This window comes from Podarcis erhardii, assembly GCF_964252035.2.
Source record: "Podarcis erhardii genome assembly, chromosome: 8".
Lineage (NCBI taxonomy): Eukaryota > Metazoa > Chordata > Lepidosauria > Squamata > Lacertidae > Podarcis > Podarcis erhardii.
This window is the reverse complement of record NC_138499.1, coordinates 62,336,724-62,355,855: the sequence shown is the minus strand read 5'-3', so window position 1 is coordinate 62,355,855 and position 19,132 is coordinate 62,336,724. Positions and strand designations below refer to the sequence as shown.

The window sequence follows — 19,132 nt, the reverse complement described above, 5'->3', positions numbered from 1 at the left end:
TTGTTCCCTAGCAACTGGTATTCAAGAGAGATCTAGGAGGTAGCATATAGCCAACAAGACTGGTAGCTGTTGATAGTTTTTATCTTCCATGAATTTGTCTAGTCTCATTTTAGCCCACCTAAGCTGTTGGCCATCACTATATCTTACAGCAGCAAATTCCATCATTTAAGTATGTGTGCATATGTGTGTTTGTGTGGAAAAGTACTTCCTTTTGCTGTCCTTATCTCCCTAACCATTCTATTGATGACCTTATGGCATACCAAGCAGCTTATATCAATCTCAACATTTCCAAAGCATGAACCACACACCTAAGTGCCTACACCTTGCTAATATAATGAAGTATGCTGAGTGTCAGTTATTAAGTACTTTGCAAGGCTCGATAACGTATTGGCAAATAAAATGCCAGCAGAGGTGTATATGAGCTTAGTTGCCAAACTCTTCATTGGGTCATGATGTTAAACTACAACAGCTTTCAATAACCTGGTGCCCCCCAGAAAGTTTGGAATACAATTGCCGTCAGACCAAGCCAGGATTGAGAACACATGGATAGCACCCAGCTGACAAAGGCTGAACTACACCAACTTAGAATAAAGAATTTCAAACAGCAAAGAGAGAAATGACCTGCTTTCTGTACCACCAACTAGTTTTAGGTGCACAAAAGTTTATTAAGAGCAGTTTCAGATCAGGAAATTAGCCTAGAACCTAGTAAGAGAAGTATGCATTTCTAAAGGGAACTTCATTTGCTTTTAATGAAGAATTTAGTATACATAATTTTTCGTTTAGTTGCTTTCTAACTGCAACTCAGAATAAGCCTTATGCTTACTATTTTGCATACACTGTGCAGAAATGCAGAACTCGGGCTCTCCCCTACATCTCTTCATCATCATGGAGAAACACAAGTTCCGCTTTGGTATGAGGGACAAAGCATAGACAGATGATGTATGAGTCACTTCTGCATCATCCCTTCCTCCTGCTTCTGTGCCAGATGCAGAGAGATTGGCACTGGAGCATAACAGCAGCGACTCCCATATCCTTCCACTTCAGTTTCTACACAGTGCAGTGTTCTTCAGCCTTGGGTTGTAAGACTGTAACTTCCATCATCCTTGCCCATTGACTAAATTGGTTGGGGATAAGGGGAGATGAAGTTTACAACAGCTGGGATCCAAAGTTGAAGAGTATTGCTGTAGTGGAAAATACAGTCCAGTGTGCATTAAGTTATATGTATTTTTAACATGGATTATGTGCAAAGAAGAATTTGTTGGGAACAGTTTTAATCTCTCAGTAACATAATCTATAGATGGCTGCAAGTGGCTCTTAATACTGTATCAGCAAAAACTTGTCAGCTTCCTGTAGCCTGGTTCTAACTCCACAGGTCCTGTACTTCCCTTTTATCCAGTCCCAGATGGCTCTTTATGACTTCTAGTGCTTGAACTTGCACAACATCTGTGGAGAATCTGTGGTCCAGCAGATACGGTTGGGCTCTTAACTCCTATAAACCCCAGCCAACATGGCCAACAGTTAAGAGCTGATGGGAGTTGTAGTCCAGCAAATGCTTGGTGCAGTGTTGTTACATGTACCTTTGCTATGCCTACTCAATAGAGCTCAGCAGACAATAGAATCTATTTTTAGATCAATACCCCTTTAAAAAGAAGAACAATTTGCTCAAAAGCCACAATGTACTAACCTCAGAACAATAGCACTTGCCAACCGCAGTAATTCAAAGTAATTGTCGCAGCACAAAGTACAGGACACAAAATGTGGAAAATGCAAAATATCGTCTGCTTCACAGAGAATTCAAGATTTGTAAGGTTTCCTGTAGAATTACTGTAAATTGGGGAAACAGCAATTTCTCCCCTAAAAATGGCTACATGCGTTATTCATATATTCTACTATCTGCTCAATTTTTATCTGTAATATTGGTTTAATAAATTATACAAGGTTACAGGGTAAATTCCAGGATCAAAGTACCCAAAGCTGTTAAGTTAAAGGCCACTTTCATTTATGTACCATATAAACAACATCAAAGTCCTACAGTCTCTTATGTGATGTTTACTTGCAAGTTATGCTCCTTGCATTCTTTCTTGTCCCAGTACTTTTCCCTTTTCAAGTTGGAAGCAACACTGAAGCTTTTAACCACTTGGGCTGTAGGTAGCCAGCTATGCCCTGACCACTGGCTTTCTTAACTACTTCCTTTGGGGTTGGGTAGAATAGCACGAATTAGCAGTAGTAGGTAATATTTGGAAAAGTTGAGAGATGCAAATGGTTAAAAAGGACTCAAGACTGGAAGCAGCAGGAAATCAGAACAAGTGTTTATATCATGAGCTCGCAAGTTACCAAGAGAAAGGAGATGGAGAGTCCTGAACTTAGAAACATGCACCAGCTATTTACAGCCAGCATGGAGCAAGCCTGGTGTTCTGATAATGCCTGCACCATTGCTTTGCCATTTAACTTTTGGTTAAACATGCTGCATCACTTAAGATAAGCTTTGAAATAACTCGGTTGTCAGAGTTAAAAGTCCGTAATTTATAACCACATCTCTTGTTAAACATTGACCTAGTGTTCGCCTCAGTTTCAATATTGTCCTTAGCTGCAGAGGAAAGCAATCAGGGCTCAAAGACCAAGGGAAAGTCTAGGTGCATATGGTATCTACATTATACAAGAATGCAGTATTTTAGACTCTGGACTTCTGTGCCATGTAAGCAGTACAGGAAGGAACTTTTACTTATCATTTCCATGCTGTTAGGTACTTGGCTGAATTTCCAAGTCATGAGTCTTTTCTTAAATTAGTTATCATGGAATGCCTGTGGGTTGTTGTTTTTGAAAACAACGCCACCACACATTGAGTTACATGTGTTGCCAGGATGGTGCAGTAAACTTTTACCTCACCTAGTTACCGGTACAGTGGTGCCCCGCAAGACGAATGCCTCGCAAGACGAAAAACTCGCTAGACGAAAGGGTTTTCCGTTTCTTGAGGTGCTTCGCAAGACGTATTTCCCTATGGGCTTGCTTCGCAAGACGAAAATGTCTTGCGAGTCCCCCCCCCCTTTTCTAAGCCGCTAAACCGCTAATAGCCGCTAATCTGCTAATAGCCGCTAATCCGCTAATAGCGCTAATCCGCTAAACCGCTAATGGCCGTGCTTCGCAAGACGAAAAAACAAAAGGCTAAACTGTCTTTATCAAATACTCCAAGCTCCTGAATAAAGTTTGCATTTAGCTTAACCTTTACACTTTATCTACCATATACTTTACTTTGACTTAGTTGATGGAATCACACTGCAGGGCAAGGGGGCAAAACTAAACATTATCAATAGGTTATCAACTAGATTGTGCTCAGTATGGAAAATATGCATTGAGTGCATTTAAGTTTCCTTTTATCCTAAAGACTAGTTCGCTTTTATTGGGTGTTTTTAAACATTTGCTGAAAGACCAGCTACTTTCTAAGGTAAACATCACTGTCAAACCTGATTCATTTTGCCATTAAAACAGCCTATGTAATTTATAATTCAGAATCTACCCACAAAGCCTAGCTCCACTATGGCTTATTCACCCAAAGCAGCTTACAAAATCCAGTTCTCTAGTTCAGTGTTTCCCAACCTTGGGTCTCCAGCTGCTGTTGGACTACAATTCCCATCATCCCTGACCATTGGTCTTGCTAGCAAGGGATGATGGGAGTTGTAGTCCAAAAACAGCTGGAGACCCAAGGTTGGGAAACACTGCTCTAGTTGTTAATGCCCATCCCATCCTCTTTTATTCTATTTTACACCCTCAATTGCTGGCAGTTACAGGTAGATGAAGTTAACCGGTTGCAACCACCTTCTTTTGGATCTTCCAAGGCTTTTCCACTGTCCAAGAGCAAAGAGCGACTAGCTGGGAGGGAGCTGTAAAGCAATGACATTTGGATCAAGTAATGCATGTGATTATCTCATATTAACATCAAATGAAGACAGAAGCCTGCTCCTTATTTTATGCAAGCTTCACCTACATCAAGCAATAGTGTGGTGTGAATGTAGAGAATAAATAAAATGGGGATAGGAAAAAGTTTCCAGGATCTTACTACCATGCTTGAACAATAGCTACAGATACTTCATGAATTTGTCCCTTTAAAGTGCAATCATATGCACACTTTTGTTCTTTTTATGCCGTTTACTTTGTATTGATGTTTCATTGGCTTTAGAAATATGTATTGATACATGTTAATATGTTGTACACTGACTCCTGACCATGGGAAGGCTATTATAGAAATATCTAAACTGGAGAAATATTGACAAAATGAATGTAAGGAAGCATAGTGTCAGTGTAATTAAACATAATGTTTAACCCTAAAAGCTATGTAGTATGGTTATGTTTTGTCATTGTGTCACACGTGAATGTATGTAAAAATCTAATTAAATAATCAGAAATAAAATCCCTTCCATAATAAACTTCTGCTTGAGGAAATGTCCACTGTCTGCAGCTCTCCCACCCCCTGCCCTGTGAGAGGCTGCAGAAGGATGGAGGTAACCAGGATGTGTCTGCTGGTGTCTTGATCTTGCTTGTAGTTAGCATTAGTATGTAAGGCATGCAAATGAAGAAGTACTGCAAAATTCTGTATATAAAAAAGTCCTTTATTAACCTGAATATATAAAAAAGACAAGTTGTCTACCATAATAGGAGTTCTTGCTTCATGTGGAAAGAAAACTTTTTACAAAGTGAAAAAATAAATACCTTTTGGAGTAAGGTTTATACGCTAATGTGCCATAAAAAAGTAGAGCTTTAATATTTTGACAAAATGTCTGTGCAAAGAAACAAATGCATACACACATTACTGCTACATTAAGGCAATATGAAAAGTATATTCAGAAAGTCTCAGTAAAGTGACTTTTCTAGCTTTCTTTTTAGCTAGTATTGCACCCAAACATGGTCATCTAGTTTTCAATATTTTGGAGCATTCACTAGCTGACCAAAGTCCAAAATGCCCAGGGACAGGGTTTGTGGTAGAAGGTAAGACGGTTTTAAGAAAGAATAATTTAACACAGCTGCATTTTAGAAAACCATATTAATATTATACTGTTTGAGAATACATTTCTCCCAACACAAGGCAGATAAACAGAAACAAGTACAAGAGAAACAACTGACTCTTGCAAGAGAAAAATGTTTCACAGATGTTCAAAGTTACTTTTTTTAATGTAAGTATTTCAGCATTTTCTTCTCAGGAGGTGCCCAACAGGCTGCCAAATTTACTCAAATCTTTACAGTAAATTTTGCAAGTTACCTATTTTTGATGAAACAAATACAACTATTTGCTTAAAGCTTTGCAATCTTAGGTTCTTAAATACAAAGATTTAAAAATAGTTTCTTCAGTGAGACTAAAAGCAGAAACTAAGTTACTGTGAAATAACAGATGTAGATATTAAAAAACTAGTTTTCCTAAAAGATAAATGGAGTGATCATGCTAAATAAAGTAACTTTAAAAACAATATTTATAATTGCCAAAACAGGCAGTGTTGCCCTTGCTGGATACTACGGAGTAACTTTTCATCTTTCCTCCTCTCAGATTTTTTTTTGTATATTGCCATTTTATAAATAAATGTTGCTTCATGTGACATGAGGTTGTCTACAAGTCATTCACAGTATACCCATAAAACAAATTCTCTAAACAGAGATTGTTCCCTATTCTCCCCTCCCTCCCCCCATAGTTTTGTTGCGGTCGTTTTGACTATAATTGCTGGCAGATGCTGAAGTGACTGCTCACCTTCACCATCAATGGAGTCGGAGAAAACATTAGTGCAGTATTTTGGAAGTACAAGATAGTTTAGAAGCTTGTATAGTGTACATCTTCCAGTGATAACATGGAGGTCAGATTACGGTCAGATTTAGAAGGCTGGTGTGGGTAGGCAAATACACATGCTGGACGTGCTCTACTCGAGATCTGCAAACTGGACATGACTAGAAGGAAAAAACAAAAGTTGGAACATTTATTCACTGTTGTTAACAACTTTATGGCTAATATAAGGGTTTATCAGTTCACATAGCCTGAAGGTTCTAACACTGTTTTTCTGCTGATATATATTTAAGTTTTAAAAATACTTGTCACAAAAGCAAGCCTTAGCAGATTTATACAAATGTGTTCATAACTAGAACATATATGCTCCAGAATCTAAAGTAGAAATCATATGATCTCCATGTAAGTAGTACTGTTTAATTTCAAGATGCCACAAAATGTTGACAAATGTGACGTTCCAAAGAATTTCAAGCTTATGCCTAATATTTTCAGCAATTTCACCAAAATCTGTGTTACTTACCTGGTAGGTCAAATTAGGCATTTGACAGGGTATTTTAACTACTACTAAGGAATATCTCCATCTTCTCTCAACAGTATGCCAAAGAGTCTAAGGCTATACACAGCTATTAAATGCTATGAACCGATGTTCCCTTCTATGTCTGTTTTATCAACCGGTTTGAGAATTTGTTTTAAGTATGGAGAACAGCAAAATACTTGGAAAGGTAGTGACTCAGTTGTCACATCACATTATAGCATAGCTTAAAGCCAAGTAAGGCTTAACAGAAATGAACTGCATTCTGGTGCACTACTGCTGTGACACCATGCTACGAATATGACAAGCCAGAGAATGGCTTGCTGTGAGGTCCAAACTTGGGCTTGCCAGTGTTTGTTTTTGGCTTACCACTTACGGTTTATTTGGCCAAACAAGCCAGAAGCCCAAGTTTGGAAATCACAAGTCAAGCTCTGGCTTGTTCCTTTGCAACTGGGCCGGACCCTGTGATCACCGTATGAGGCCCTTCTTTATGTGCCCTCACCACGAGGTACAGAGGGTGGCAACATGAGAATGGGCCTTTTCTTTTGTATTTGTATTTGTTTTTCTAAGGTCCTATACTCTGGCTTAATGAGGGAATGAACAGGAAGGTGATGGATAGAAAGCGAAAAACTGTATTAGAGGCAAGGAATGGAAGATCTTGCAGGGTGGGAAGCTGGAAGAAAAAGTTCCCAGGTGAGAGATGGGAGGGTCCGTCCACTTTTATGTGACACAAGGGTTAAGATTTATCTCTGAAAGAGGACTTGGTATTTTCTTCTTTTCTTTAGATTAATTTTTTTATTGTATCATATGCTGAAAAGTTTCAATATTTTTTTTTTTAAAGGAGGGAGAGAGAGAGAATTGTCCTTTTCTGCAGTGGCTCTGTTTGTGGAATGCTCTCCCAGAACCTTCACTACATATCTTTAGGCATCAGGCAAAAATGTTCCTCTTCTCCCAGGCCTTTGGCTCATTAAACAATCTATGACTTTTTAAAAAGTGGGTGGGTGGGTGCACGCACAGGGGGAGGCTATTGCTTTGTTTGCTTTCACTATGTATTTTTGTGTTTTTATACTCTAATCTACCCTGTGATACTGAGATGAAAGGCGGTACAGTGGTGCCCCGCAAGACGAATGCCTCGCAAGACGGAAAACCTGCTAAATGAAAGGGTTTTCCGTTTTGGAGGCGCTTCGCAAAATGAATTTCCCTATGGGCTTGCTTCACAAAATGTCTTGCGAGTTCCTGCGGTCCCCCCCCCCTTTTCTAAGCCGCTTATCAGCTGATCCGCTAAGCCGCTAATAGCGCTAAGCCGCTAAGCCGTCAATGGGCTTGCTTCGCAAGACGAAAAAACCGCTAGACGAAGAGACTCGCGGAACGGATTAATTTCGTCTTGCAAGGCACCACTGTATATAAATCTGATAACATGATTAGAGTATTATGTATCAGCCCACTGCTCACTCACATTAAGCCACAGTTGTTTTATACTATGCTTTCATGTAATGTAAAAATCAGACCAATAATTTAATATGCGATTCAATGTTGTTGTAATTAACTTAATAATTACCTGTAATTGTGCAGCACATGACTCACAGCACACGGTGTGACCACATGGACAAAATGTTGAATTTATTTCTTCTTCACAGCATACCATACATAGTAGGGATTCTTTAAGCTTCCGTAACTTTTCTTGAAGAGCTTTCATCTGCTGGCAGTTGAGACCTTCACAGCTATCACAGTTCATACTGCTTTCTGAAGACTTAAGGGGAGAACTGGGCGGGCTCTGGTCGCTTCTCGAAACAAGATCCACAATGCCAGCATTGTAAAGAGCTCGCCTTGCATGATCATAAGCTTCCTTAGATGTCCGCTTAATATCAAACACATACTTTTTGCCGAGATTAATATTCTCATTCAGGAACAAGGATGCTAAATGACCCTTTAAGTCTCGACTGTACTGCATCATAACAGCACTAGTAACAGTGTCACACCTATCAGAGTGGGGGGGGGGGGAAACAAAAGTATAACTCAGTCAAACTGAACACAAAGGTGAAATAACAGGCTCCGTTTATTCAAATAATTCTAATACTGTAATTGCAATGAGAACATGGAAGACTATTCTAAAAACAAAACGGCATTCTTAATTTGAATATTTCCATTCCCTAAAAGAGAATAGTTTGAAATGGGTTGTTACAAGTTTGATAAACCAGAGTTGCATGAGAAATTTATTTAATGGTATGTTTAGGAAGTGTTAACTTTATCTTGTGTTCATACAAGAGGTTTCTTCAAGCACTTCTTCCCACTTCAGATATAAAATAATATTCCTAACCAACAAAATTAAATCTGCTCAGGAGGCAGCAGAATAAAATGAAACCTTTTATTTCACAAATATTTAAGTTTACGCCATTGTTATATCAACTTAACTTAAGCACTTATGCAGGAAATATTTGATGCATTTGAAGCTGGATTCGTTTTCCAGAAATACAAACCTGTAAAATGCATGTGTTTCTGTTATCGCTCTGTACAGTCCACTAGCTGCTCTGGTGCTGACCATCTTGAAAAGGTGAACTATGCTATTGCCAGATTCCTTTGTGACAGTCAAGTACACATTCTTTCCAGACTGCGTTGCCATCTGAACAACTGGGTATGCAATCCTATAAGGAAGGCAAGTATGTTAAAGAACAAGTCCTGTACTGAGAGCCTAAAACGACTCTGAGGAACAACTACAGCCAGGAATAGATTGGCAGGGTACATTTAAGATTAATACTAAGCTAGAACAATATAGCTCTTTATATTTATTTATTTAATAATATATAACCTACATAACAAGTGTTTCCAAAGCATAAAGCTAGATTATGAAGAGAACAACGTAAATAGTAAAAATATAAATACGCAAGTATAAAAAGGTCTTTAAAACATTAAATTACAAGATCCTGTTTAGTATAAAATGTAAAATGGTTCGTTACTCTTCAGAGAAGCCCACTTAAAAAGTTAAGTTTTCAACAGTCATCTGAAAGCAAAAATGCTAGCTGCTGCTTCCACAAAGCTGGAGTCACAACACTAAAGGTCTGGTTTCTAGTTCATGTCAGGCAGACCTCTGGAGCATAACGAATCCTTAACAATGCCCATTTGGAGGAATGCAATTGTTAGGTAATAATATATGCGTCAAGGCAATCTCTTAAGTAATCTGGTTCCACATCATGCACTACCGGAAAGAAACAAAGCCACCTACAACTATTTTGACAGCTTAATGTATAGCGCACGGGGGTGGGGGATCTCCAGCCCATGGACATAATTAGGCATGGCAGCCCTTGCCATTCGGCCCTTGAGATGCCCATCTGCCCATATATGACATGAGTTAAGAGCAGGTAAAGTCAGTGCCTGGATGAACGGGGCTTTGCATGCACTATTAATCTGCTGCTTGTAAAGACCCAAATGGCTGAGGATCACCTGACTGCTGGGCACTTGGGAAGCACTTCCCAGGGGACTTTGCAAGCTCTGTGCTCAGCACTTCCCAAGCACAGGGCTTGTAAAGCCCCTCGTGTAGTGCTTCCAGTGGAAGAGGTTTGGAGGTGTGGGGTTGGCGAAGGGGAAGTCCTATCGGAGAAGTGCACCCATGTGAAGTTGAGCGTGAATCATAGAGGACAACAGGTAACAATGGTTGAATCACAACAGATGTGTATCCCACAACTCTTCTGAACCTTTTAATGGAATTTAGTAGGCATTTATTACCTGTTGATGGGAGTGAAGTCATCTTTACACATGGCAATACCCTCAGGACCAATTCCAATAAAAAGTTTCTGCCCTTCGCTGTCTCTAACAGAATGCCATTCCACCCCATAGTTCTCCAGTGTTGACACAATCTGTAAAACTTGATACTCTGCTGAAGCTTGGGTGAGGCCTTCAAGTTCCTTATGCTTTGCAGTAATACTGTAGGTAACAAAAAGTTGAGAATAGGTTAATCATTCAGACATGCATAAGCAAGGTACAGTGTTTAAAGACATTTTCAATCAACTTCATGAACATTTTGTAACTTTTAATGATTTACAAGATTTAAATACTGGCTTTTATCAATAAGATCTCAAATGTTATAAATTTTATAGATTTAATTTTAATGATACATTGTTAAGTATATTTTTTGTCCTTAATTAAATGTAACTAAGTATGGTATTACGTAATATTCAGAATTAAGGTTTTACATGGCAACACATTAAACAGTTGTTGGTAAGATTAGGTGCCTTATGAGAAAAACAAGATTACAAAATTTGTTGAACTATAAATGTGGCTTCATGCTTTAAAAAACTCAAACACTAATTGAGGAACAATCTCACCACACTTAAACAATTCTAAATCTTTACTCAGTTCAATAGGAGATGTAAACATTTTCAAATTCTCCCACTGAGACCTGCTTTTTTAAAAAAATATTTTATTTAATCAGTCTAAGAATCAGGAAAATATATTATGGTAATACACAGGTAACATATAGCTTCAAAATTAAAATCCTTAAATATTATGAGTACTACAGAAAATGAAGTCTTAGATATGACTGTGTTAGCATAAATCCTGCAAATAAAAATGTGTGGTTTGCAACTGCAGTGGTTTTGCCAATGATATGCATCTGAACAAATATTTCAGCCATGGTAATGTTCCTAAGAAACAAACCCTCTTACCTGTCCAAAACAGTAGTGGTAAGCTCCTTTGCACAGAACTCTTCATAATGATATTTGGCAGTATTTTGATTATAATCACCAAACTTCAACTGGGCAAGTAGTGCACTAAGTTCAATTGCATGTTCAGAAGAACACTGAAGATTACCAGCCAGAAGATCCTCCTCTATATGCAAGAAAAACATGTGCCTAAAAGGAAATTAATTTTAAAAAGTATTAAGTCATATTTAGTAAAATATGTGACAGAAATAGGTCTGCTCCTTCTTTTAAAATTCACAAGATATTGTTCTGATTTCCCTATCTGTAAGAATTGGAAAATAAATGACAGAATACCTCAGTGATATAGAATAAATTGGAAGTCTGATTCATCTTGAGACATTGAAATAGAAAGACAGTATTAAAGATGAAGTTTTAGTCGAAGTGAGTGAACAGAACAGCATCTATTCTAAGTTTATTTCCAGGAAGGAACAGGAGTTTAGTCAGGGGAAAGGTCCTTTACATGTGACTTCACATATTACTGAAGGATGATGGCAACTTACAATCATGAGGCACAATAAAACCCACCATGAATTGTTGAGGATACCTCCTCTGAAGATCAATGATTTTAAAAGCATAGCAAACTGAAGGCTTTAACGTAAAGAAAGGCAGAGATCTGAACTGCCCCACCATCACAGCTGCATTGCCAGTTCAACACATACCAAACACACATAAGCTGCCAGAGGTTGGCTTGTCCGTACTGAGTGTTTCTCAGATATTAAGGAGGTCCCTTCTGCACTATACACTTAAAGCAGTATCATACCACTTCCCCAAAGCAATATCATGGCCTCCCCAAATAATCCTGTAAACTGTAGTGAGACTAGTTAGGAGATCCCTATTCCTTTCCGAGAGATAAAATTCCCAGAGTGGTTTAACTGGCAAGTCCTTTTCCCAGGAGACTGTGCTATGAAAGGGGTATTAGTCTCCTAACATCTCTCAAAACTCTTAACAAACTTTAGTTTCCAGGATTCACTGGGGGAAGCCATGACTGTTTAAAGTGATATACTACTTTAAATATATAGTGTAAATGGGGCTGAGGGGAATAGTAAATCTGTCATGAGCAGTGTTAGAAACAGATATAAAAGCTAGGAACTAAATGGCACCTTAAACCTAGGTTGTGGGTGCCACCATGGAGTGTCTAGGTGAGCTTTTTTTTGTAACAAGAATGCAAAGCTGAAAATGAACGAACTGCAGCTAAAATCTTATGTTCATTTTTACATGGTCTAGTCCTCATCTGAAGACTGCAAAAAACAAAGCCATACTTCCCCTGCCCACCCCCCTAATATTCTTATGAGGGTCTCTTCTCCAGTCTTCAGAGAATGGCTGGAGGCAGAAAAAAAGTTCCCCCTTTTCTTCCAGCAGTGGCAGTTTTAATCTGAAATCTTAGGCTCTGTACTGTACCGAGAGCTCAGACACTGCTTGCATTAATGAAATTCCCTTTCACAAAACTTCTTAAAATAATGGGTTGTTTGGCTATGAGTCTATAATATTCTGTTAAGTATCTGGTGATAGACGATTAGTTGTCTCACATATCAAATTAGAAATATTGTTGTGCCTACTAATATATACGTATTGTGAATCAGATCTTGCTCTCCTTCTAGCTCAGAAGTGGAAAGACGGTGGTGAGGACTTTCTCTTGGAATGATCTGTTGCAAAATTAAAATCTTTTTTATAATTTCTTTTTAAAATCATAACTGAATATTCTGGCCAATATTGGTTATAACTCATGGGACTGCAAGTATGACAATCGCACACCAATCTGTGAGGGAGTTATAGTACAAGACAGGTGCCAGCTTCTGTGCAAATAACTCCTGTCAATGATGCTAGGTTTTTATTTGTTAGCCTGTAAAATAGAAAACCTATTTTTAAGTTTAAAATACATGGATCAGAATCTGAAAGAGCCTTCTTTCCCCCTTGAACCTCCCCCTGAACCTTATCCCAGAGACCAGCAGCACCTTTCGAGCAGAATGGAATGGGGTGACGGGATTGCCAACTGCTCCCCCCCCCCATGCACATTTAGTAGTGCACGGAGGCAGTAAGCCAGTGTTTGAGCAGAATGCCTCAGCTTTATGGGGGGGGGGGGACAGAAGCCGATGGCACCTTGTACGCCTCCTTCTGGCAACCCCTACAGCCAAGCTGGTGCCACAGGTTTTGCTCTGCTTTCCTTTGGACCACATCAGTGAGGCCAAGGGAGGGGTCCTGTCGTCTGCACAGCCCAGGATCCTCCATACACACTGCCCAGACTTGCACCCTGGGAAGGTCACTTTGGTGCTAACACAGCTGTTTGAAGGCACACTCCATTGTCTCTTAAGACACATGGATGCCAACAACAATGTGCAAGAATCTGAGCAGGTGGAGGATACTGTGGTTTATAACACAATACCTTTTATTTACTTCCTAATTGTAAAGAAAACAACCTCAAAGAAGTTTACAAAAAGATAAAATAATAAAACTGCCAATAAAAAGAATCAGCCTCAACATTTTAAGACTTTCAAAAAGCTAAACTAACAATAGGCTAAAAACAGATTAAAACTCACAAACTTTTCTAAACATTAGGGCAAACTTGTCTAAACAAAAATGTTTTAGCAGGCACAAAAAGGAGTACATCAATAGGCAGGGAGTTCTAAAGCGACACCAATAGGCAGGGAGTTCCAAAGTGTAGGTGTTTCCACTAAAATATTTGAGTTCCTATATATGTGGAATGGGTACTATATGGCACCCACCTATAACAGTGTCATTTCTATCAATATGGTTGAGTGGGCATATATGTGGTAAGGCAATCTCACAGGTATCTAGCGATGTAATTTGTGCTAATTTGTGTTTAACATTGTGTTTTAATTATTATAACCCACTCTGGGACCTTAGGGTGAAAAGCAGGTAATAAACTATTATTACTGTCATATTGTACAATGGCAGAAGAGGCAAGATTCCCAATCCTTGTTCATCATTGTTGATTGATAAGGGAGGGGAAAGCTTGTTCAGCTATGCTTCATGTAGTTATATGGATTCAACACTTTTTTCAGCAACCACCACAAGATTTAATTGCACTTGGGCAAAACAGAACACTTACCTAGACAAAATATATTTAGACTGCAAAGTACATGTGTGAACTGTACTGTACATGCAAATTCAATAAGCCAGTTTTAATGCAGCAAACTGTTTGAAACAAATTTAAATAGCTCACTAGAATGGCCAGAATTCTGATTTTATCTCTTCGGAGATCAAACTGAACTTTAATTCTTAACTAAAAAGTTAATACACTAGATGTTAGAAAGTAAAATGGAATTAATGGTTTTGTCATGTCCTTAATTATAGTAGCTGTTTAATTTCTGACCACTCACTACAAAATACAAGTTACTTTATTCCAGTATTCTAAATGTATTGCTACTGAACTTTAACAAGAAGTTTTAAAGGATAAAATTTAATATAAGAAGTTTCACATATTTACTCAACGTCAACAATGCTTACTATTCCAAAAGTAGACAAAAGTTTAGACTTGTTACTTCTTCACAAAAAGCCTCGACCACAAAAGCAGAACTTTCTTCCCTGAAGCAACCATTTCAGACCAATCAGGAGTCTAATTTCCCCAGAAACTCGGCTTTCTTCCAATGCAGCAGTCACCGATTCCATAGAACAGCCTGGCAGCTATTAGCAAGGGTTACTTTCAGTCAATGACCTACAGTTACATTGTTGTTGCTTCTCTAGAGCAGCCGCCACACATCCTTCACTGCTGCCTTCACTGTTAGCGAGTAAAACACAGCCACACCCAGAATAAGTTTTGAGACTCAACTTTCTCATTGCAACTCATTCTGAACCTTGGATTTCTCATTTACTATCCTGTTTTTACCTAAAAACAAACTACCAGGCAGCTCCATGAAGCTTCCCTGAATTCCCTGGAATAAATCCAAACTCAAAACAATTCCCAATTATATAGATGGCTTCACAACACCCTAGCACAATTCCTTTTAAAAGTTAAAGTAATTACAGGAGCATCTTAATTAAAGTTTTTTTGTTTCTTCTCCCCATCCCCCACTTTTTACAATATTCAGGTACCAGGAACTATGTATCCTGAAGCATTTCAACTTAGCACATGGACTTGGAATAAAGGTGTTCATATTTAAGACCATGAAATTTCAGCTGACACACTGTTTGGGCTTCTTTTCCTGGTTATAAATTACTATAGTAGAATATGGGCAAATGTAATAACAATGATTTGCTACTGTGGAAATCTAGGTTTGAAGAATCATTCAACCTATTAATTAAGTAAAACAGCAGAACAGCAATCACAGTTTCACACTTAATGTCATGTTCTCAAGCCTATTAAAAGCAGTTTCACGGGTCAAGTCAAATCAAAACAGACCATTACGTCTTCAAAATCCAATCTAATTCAAATTTATGTGGAGAGTGCTCTAGGGTTGAACTCTTGAAATTTATAATAGCCAGCTCTCACTTATCTCTTACACATATACAAAACTTCCATTTACAAATACATATTCACACAATGGTTAATACTTCAAAAGAATAACCTAATCTCAGTACACTGTTTTCTACACAAACAATATGCAAATACAAGGGAACTGATCCTGTCAGTGCTCTCAAACTGATGCCTATTCTTTTTCAATGGCACAGACTAAGTGAGGATGAGACGTCAACATTGAATCTCTTAAGCCTGGAGGACGACGACAAAGAGAATGGGTCCCCCCCGCACTGGTACTCTCATTCTTTGGAACTTGCCAACATTCATAGCCTTTCAAAGCAGTTCAGAAAATTGTTGCTATATTAACATATGACAGGATGGAACTCCTGGTCTTCACTTTGCAAGTCTAGCACAAAAAATGTATGAGTGTTAAGGTTTAAAAGTCCCAAACAGCTGTAAGCCAGATTTTGCACAGTAACTATAGCAGTATGAAAAATATCCCCAAGTTATAATGCACAGCATTGTTTTCTTAAAAGTAAAATATTAACCGAAGTAATTCATGTAAGAAATATTGTTCCATCACATGCAATGAAAGCTTTTGAAAACATAATACACAACACAGGAGGTCTGTGCACTTAAAAAAGAAAAGAAAAGAAGATGCAGCCTGAATATTAAAAAGCTGTACAGATTATTTCAGAACTATTTTAGTCAATAAAATATTAGCAGCCCTGCCATCCCATGAACCTAGCAGCATCCAGATTTGCAAGTTGCCTGCCTAACAAATAGTTAACTCATTGTTACAATAGAATAACATTATGTACAAAGCATGAGAACAGCATAAATGCATTCATGGAAGAGTTGTGATTATCTGCAACCATCTATAGCAGGCTACAGTTTGGAAGTAAAATGTATTTTTTAAAAAATCTCACCATGCTACTGAAACATTTCATCTTAAGAATTATATGGCTGGGTGAAATTTTACCATGAAGGCTACCTAAATAAGCCCCATAGGGAATAAAGGTGGAGTCTTCCAAGTGCATTTTAAAAGTGTAATTACACAATTTTTGTCAGTGTTTGAATTCAAGTGTAAGCTTAAGATAGCTACATATTTCCTAAAGGGAGAAACCAGCTGTTTTCTCTTTGTGGTTTGAAGCAGGGCCTAAACTTGTTTGAAACATTACTGTAATATGATATCAGAGCTCTGTAAACTGAAACACTGGGTGGAACAGTTTCCTGCTATGAACATTTTAAAACGACCTGCAATAACACTGCTATGAGGTTACTATCGGGCAAACACTTTGTGTTACTTCCACTTGTAGAAAGGCTCCTGTAATTACAAGAGGTACTACCCAGTATGTTTTATTCCCCATAACAAATACTATTTTACAATAAGACCTTTGTCAAAACAAAACATATTAAGACCTTAGCTTCAGATTCAGTTCTACTGAAACATTCAAGTCACATTCTAAACTTCTACTGGAGAGTTGCATATATTGAAAATAAAGTATGAACAGGTCTCACTGGGAGTTCTTTCTTACCTTGTCTGTTCTTGCAATATGAGATGGGGCTCCACAAAGAATTTGACACGTAGTTTCAGTCTGTAAGGAGGCAGACCGTCCATCTGCTGGGATATTCTATTTCGCAAATTCAGCCACAAATTCTCTCCTTTACTGCCTGTGAACTGGAGTCCGAAGTAATCAACTTCTATAATGCCCAGTCGTCTACAAACCTATGATTAAAAATTGGAGCATCATAAACGTTAGTACAAGTTACAGATAGGTAGCCGTGTTGGTCTGCCATAGTCAAAACAAAACAAATTCCTTCCAGTAGCACCTTAAAGACCAACTAAGTCAGTTCTTGAAGTTCTTCAGAAGTGAAGAAGTGTGCATGCACATGAAAGCTCATACCAAGAACTGACTTAGTTGGTCTTTAAGGTGCTACTGGAAGGAATTTGTTTTGTTAGTACAAGAATCATCATGAAGTAGTGTGGCAAGACGTTGTTTAACAAACTTCAGGAAGCCCACAAAACAATATGCCACTTGATACTAGTGGAGCTGATAAACAAGCGTATACTACAAAATGACAAGCTAAATCAGATTGCTCTTAGGGTGCCAGAACCAACACCTCATACCTAAAGCTTGTAGAAAGAATGATCCATCTGTGCAAGAACATTCACCATGTTGTAAACACCAAATCCAAAGACTTGGGTCTCCTGCCAAAAACATGTACAGTTGGGTGAACGTTCAGGGTTAAATGAGCATAAACAATGGGCGCAGCTGGGCCACTACATAAAACCCTGAACTTCTCCATGCACAGGTTGAAAGCAGACGGTTCAATCAATCCCACGCTCACATGTGCCATGTACATTTACACCACGTGGTGCCAACGAAAACTAGAGCCTTGCAGGGTTCAGTTGCCTGTCGTAACAAATATAACGATTAGTCCACATGCCTTGCCAAGCACAGTATTCCCCATGCAGGGGCGATACATTTAGGGGGGGCAGTCAAGTCACCTGCCATCGCCCCTGCAAAGTGCCACGTGGCTAATGGTAGCAAAAGGGGGGGGATTTCAGGATGTGGGATGCGGGGGGGGGGGAGCCGCAGCTCAGTAAGCAACGCGTGGGAGGCAGTCAGAGCAGCGGCGTCGCTGCAGGCTCCGCAGCTCCGAGGCCGTTGCATCCCCCTCCCCTTGCCTGCATCCCCCCCCCCATCCCGATCCCCAGCTGCTCTGTGTCCAGTCCCACCGAGCACGAGAAAAGGCGGCGGCTCTCGTTCGGATAATCTCGAGCCGAAGCAGAGAGCGCGCGAGAGCAGCCCCGTCGCGGCTCGTGGGTCGCGAGCTCCTTCAACGACCATTCATGAATCAACGGCGGGTTTGCGGGAAGGGGGGGGGGGAAGAGCGAGAGAGAGCGAACGCGCGCGGCTCTTCACCTGGTCGAGGCAGTCTTCGCCGTTGGCCTTGGCCTCTACCTCCACCTCCATCACCACCGCGTCCGGCCTGGTCACATAGCACAGCATGGCCGCTGCCTTGTCGCGAAGACGCGCACCGAAGAGCCCCGGCTGCCTCGCGGCTGCCCACCGCCAGCCCGCACCCTCCCCCTGCGCACAAACCTTTTCGTGCTTTGAGGCGAGCGGCAGTTGGCGCTCCTATATCTCTCCTCGGCGCGCTCCCCTCCCTCCTCAGCCCCCGCCCTCCGAACGAAAGCGAACCAATGCGCGCACGCTGCTCTATTTACATGCAGCCGTCCCAGCCAACCGAAGCGGCGGGGGAGGGGGGTGGCGGTTTGTTATTGCCAAGATAGCCTCATAGAGGTTGGCAGAGGGAATTTGAGGTTTCCGACTGCATATCGTAGGAGCTCCATGTGCGGGGCAAGAAGGGTGGAATAGAATAGGAATCGGTGAAAAAAAGTGAAGGGGAAACAGGCACGGTTTATGTGCCATGCGATGCCCGATGTGATAAAGCTTAGTTTTAAAGCACCCAGGAAGCAAGTCTTTAGTTCAAGGTCATCATATGTAGCCACCACTTCCATTATATATGTCCTTTCCCAATTTCTGTTAACAGGCACATACTAGGAAGGCTTATCCTGTTAGTGCTAGGCACTGACTGGAAATGACCATCTGAATAATATTTACCTGAATATTTACCACAATAGTTACTTACCTGATTTCTTATTTTAACTTCGTTATTTGGTTTTCATTGTAAGAATTTATTTACAGTTCTTGTGAACTGCA

General features: G+C 39.6%; 1 protein-coding gene across 2 annotated transcripts; it reads right to left on the bottom strand.

The window, feature by feature from the left end:
* Positions 1–4,583: 4,583 nt before the first annotated feature.
* MYLIP (myosin regulatory light chain interacting protein) lies at positions 4,584–18,504 on the bottom strand. Of its 2 annotated transcripts, none has more exons than XM_081873299.1 (7): positions 18,332–18,504; positions 16,940–17,130; positions 10,952–11,137; positions 10,014–10,211; positions 8,771–8,935; positions 7,852–8,272; positions 4,584–5,925 (listed from the first exon to the last, which is right to left on the bottom strand). In XM_081873299.1, exons 1-7 carry the CDS (start codon positions 18,416–18,418, stop codon positions 5,836–5,838), a joined length of 1,338 nt encoding a protein of 445 aa, XP_081729425.1. In that variant the 5' UTR covers positions 18,419–18,504; the 3' UTR covers positions 4,584–5,835. The 2 variants fall into 2 exon arrangements, with proteins under 2 accessions (XP_081729425.1, XP_081729426.1); XM_081873300.1 differs by lacking the exon at positions 18,332–18,504 and adding an exon at positions 17,533–17,555.
* Positions 18,505–19,132: the final 628 nt, after the last annotated feature.

Coding starts and splice junctions, on each gene's coding strand:
- MYLIP (XM_081873299.1), bottom strand. CDS start 18,418: ATGCTGTGCTATGTGACCAGGCCGGACGCGGTGGTGATGGAGGTGGAG. Junction 11,138..16,939: donor ATATTGCAAGAACAGACAAG/GTAAGAAAGAAC, acceptor ATTTCCTTTTAG/GCACATGTTTTTCTTGCATA. Junction 5,926..7,851: donor CATGTGCTGCACAATTACAG/GTAATTATTAAG, acceptor TTTTCCTTCTAG/TCATGTCCAGTTTGCAGATC.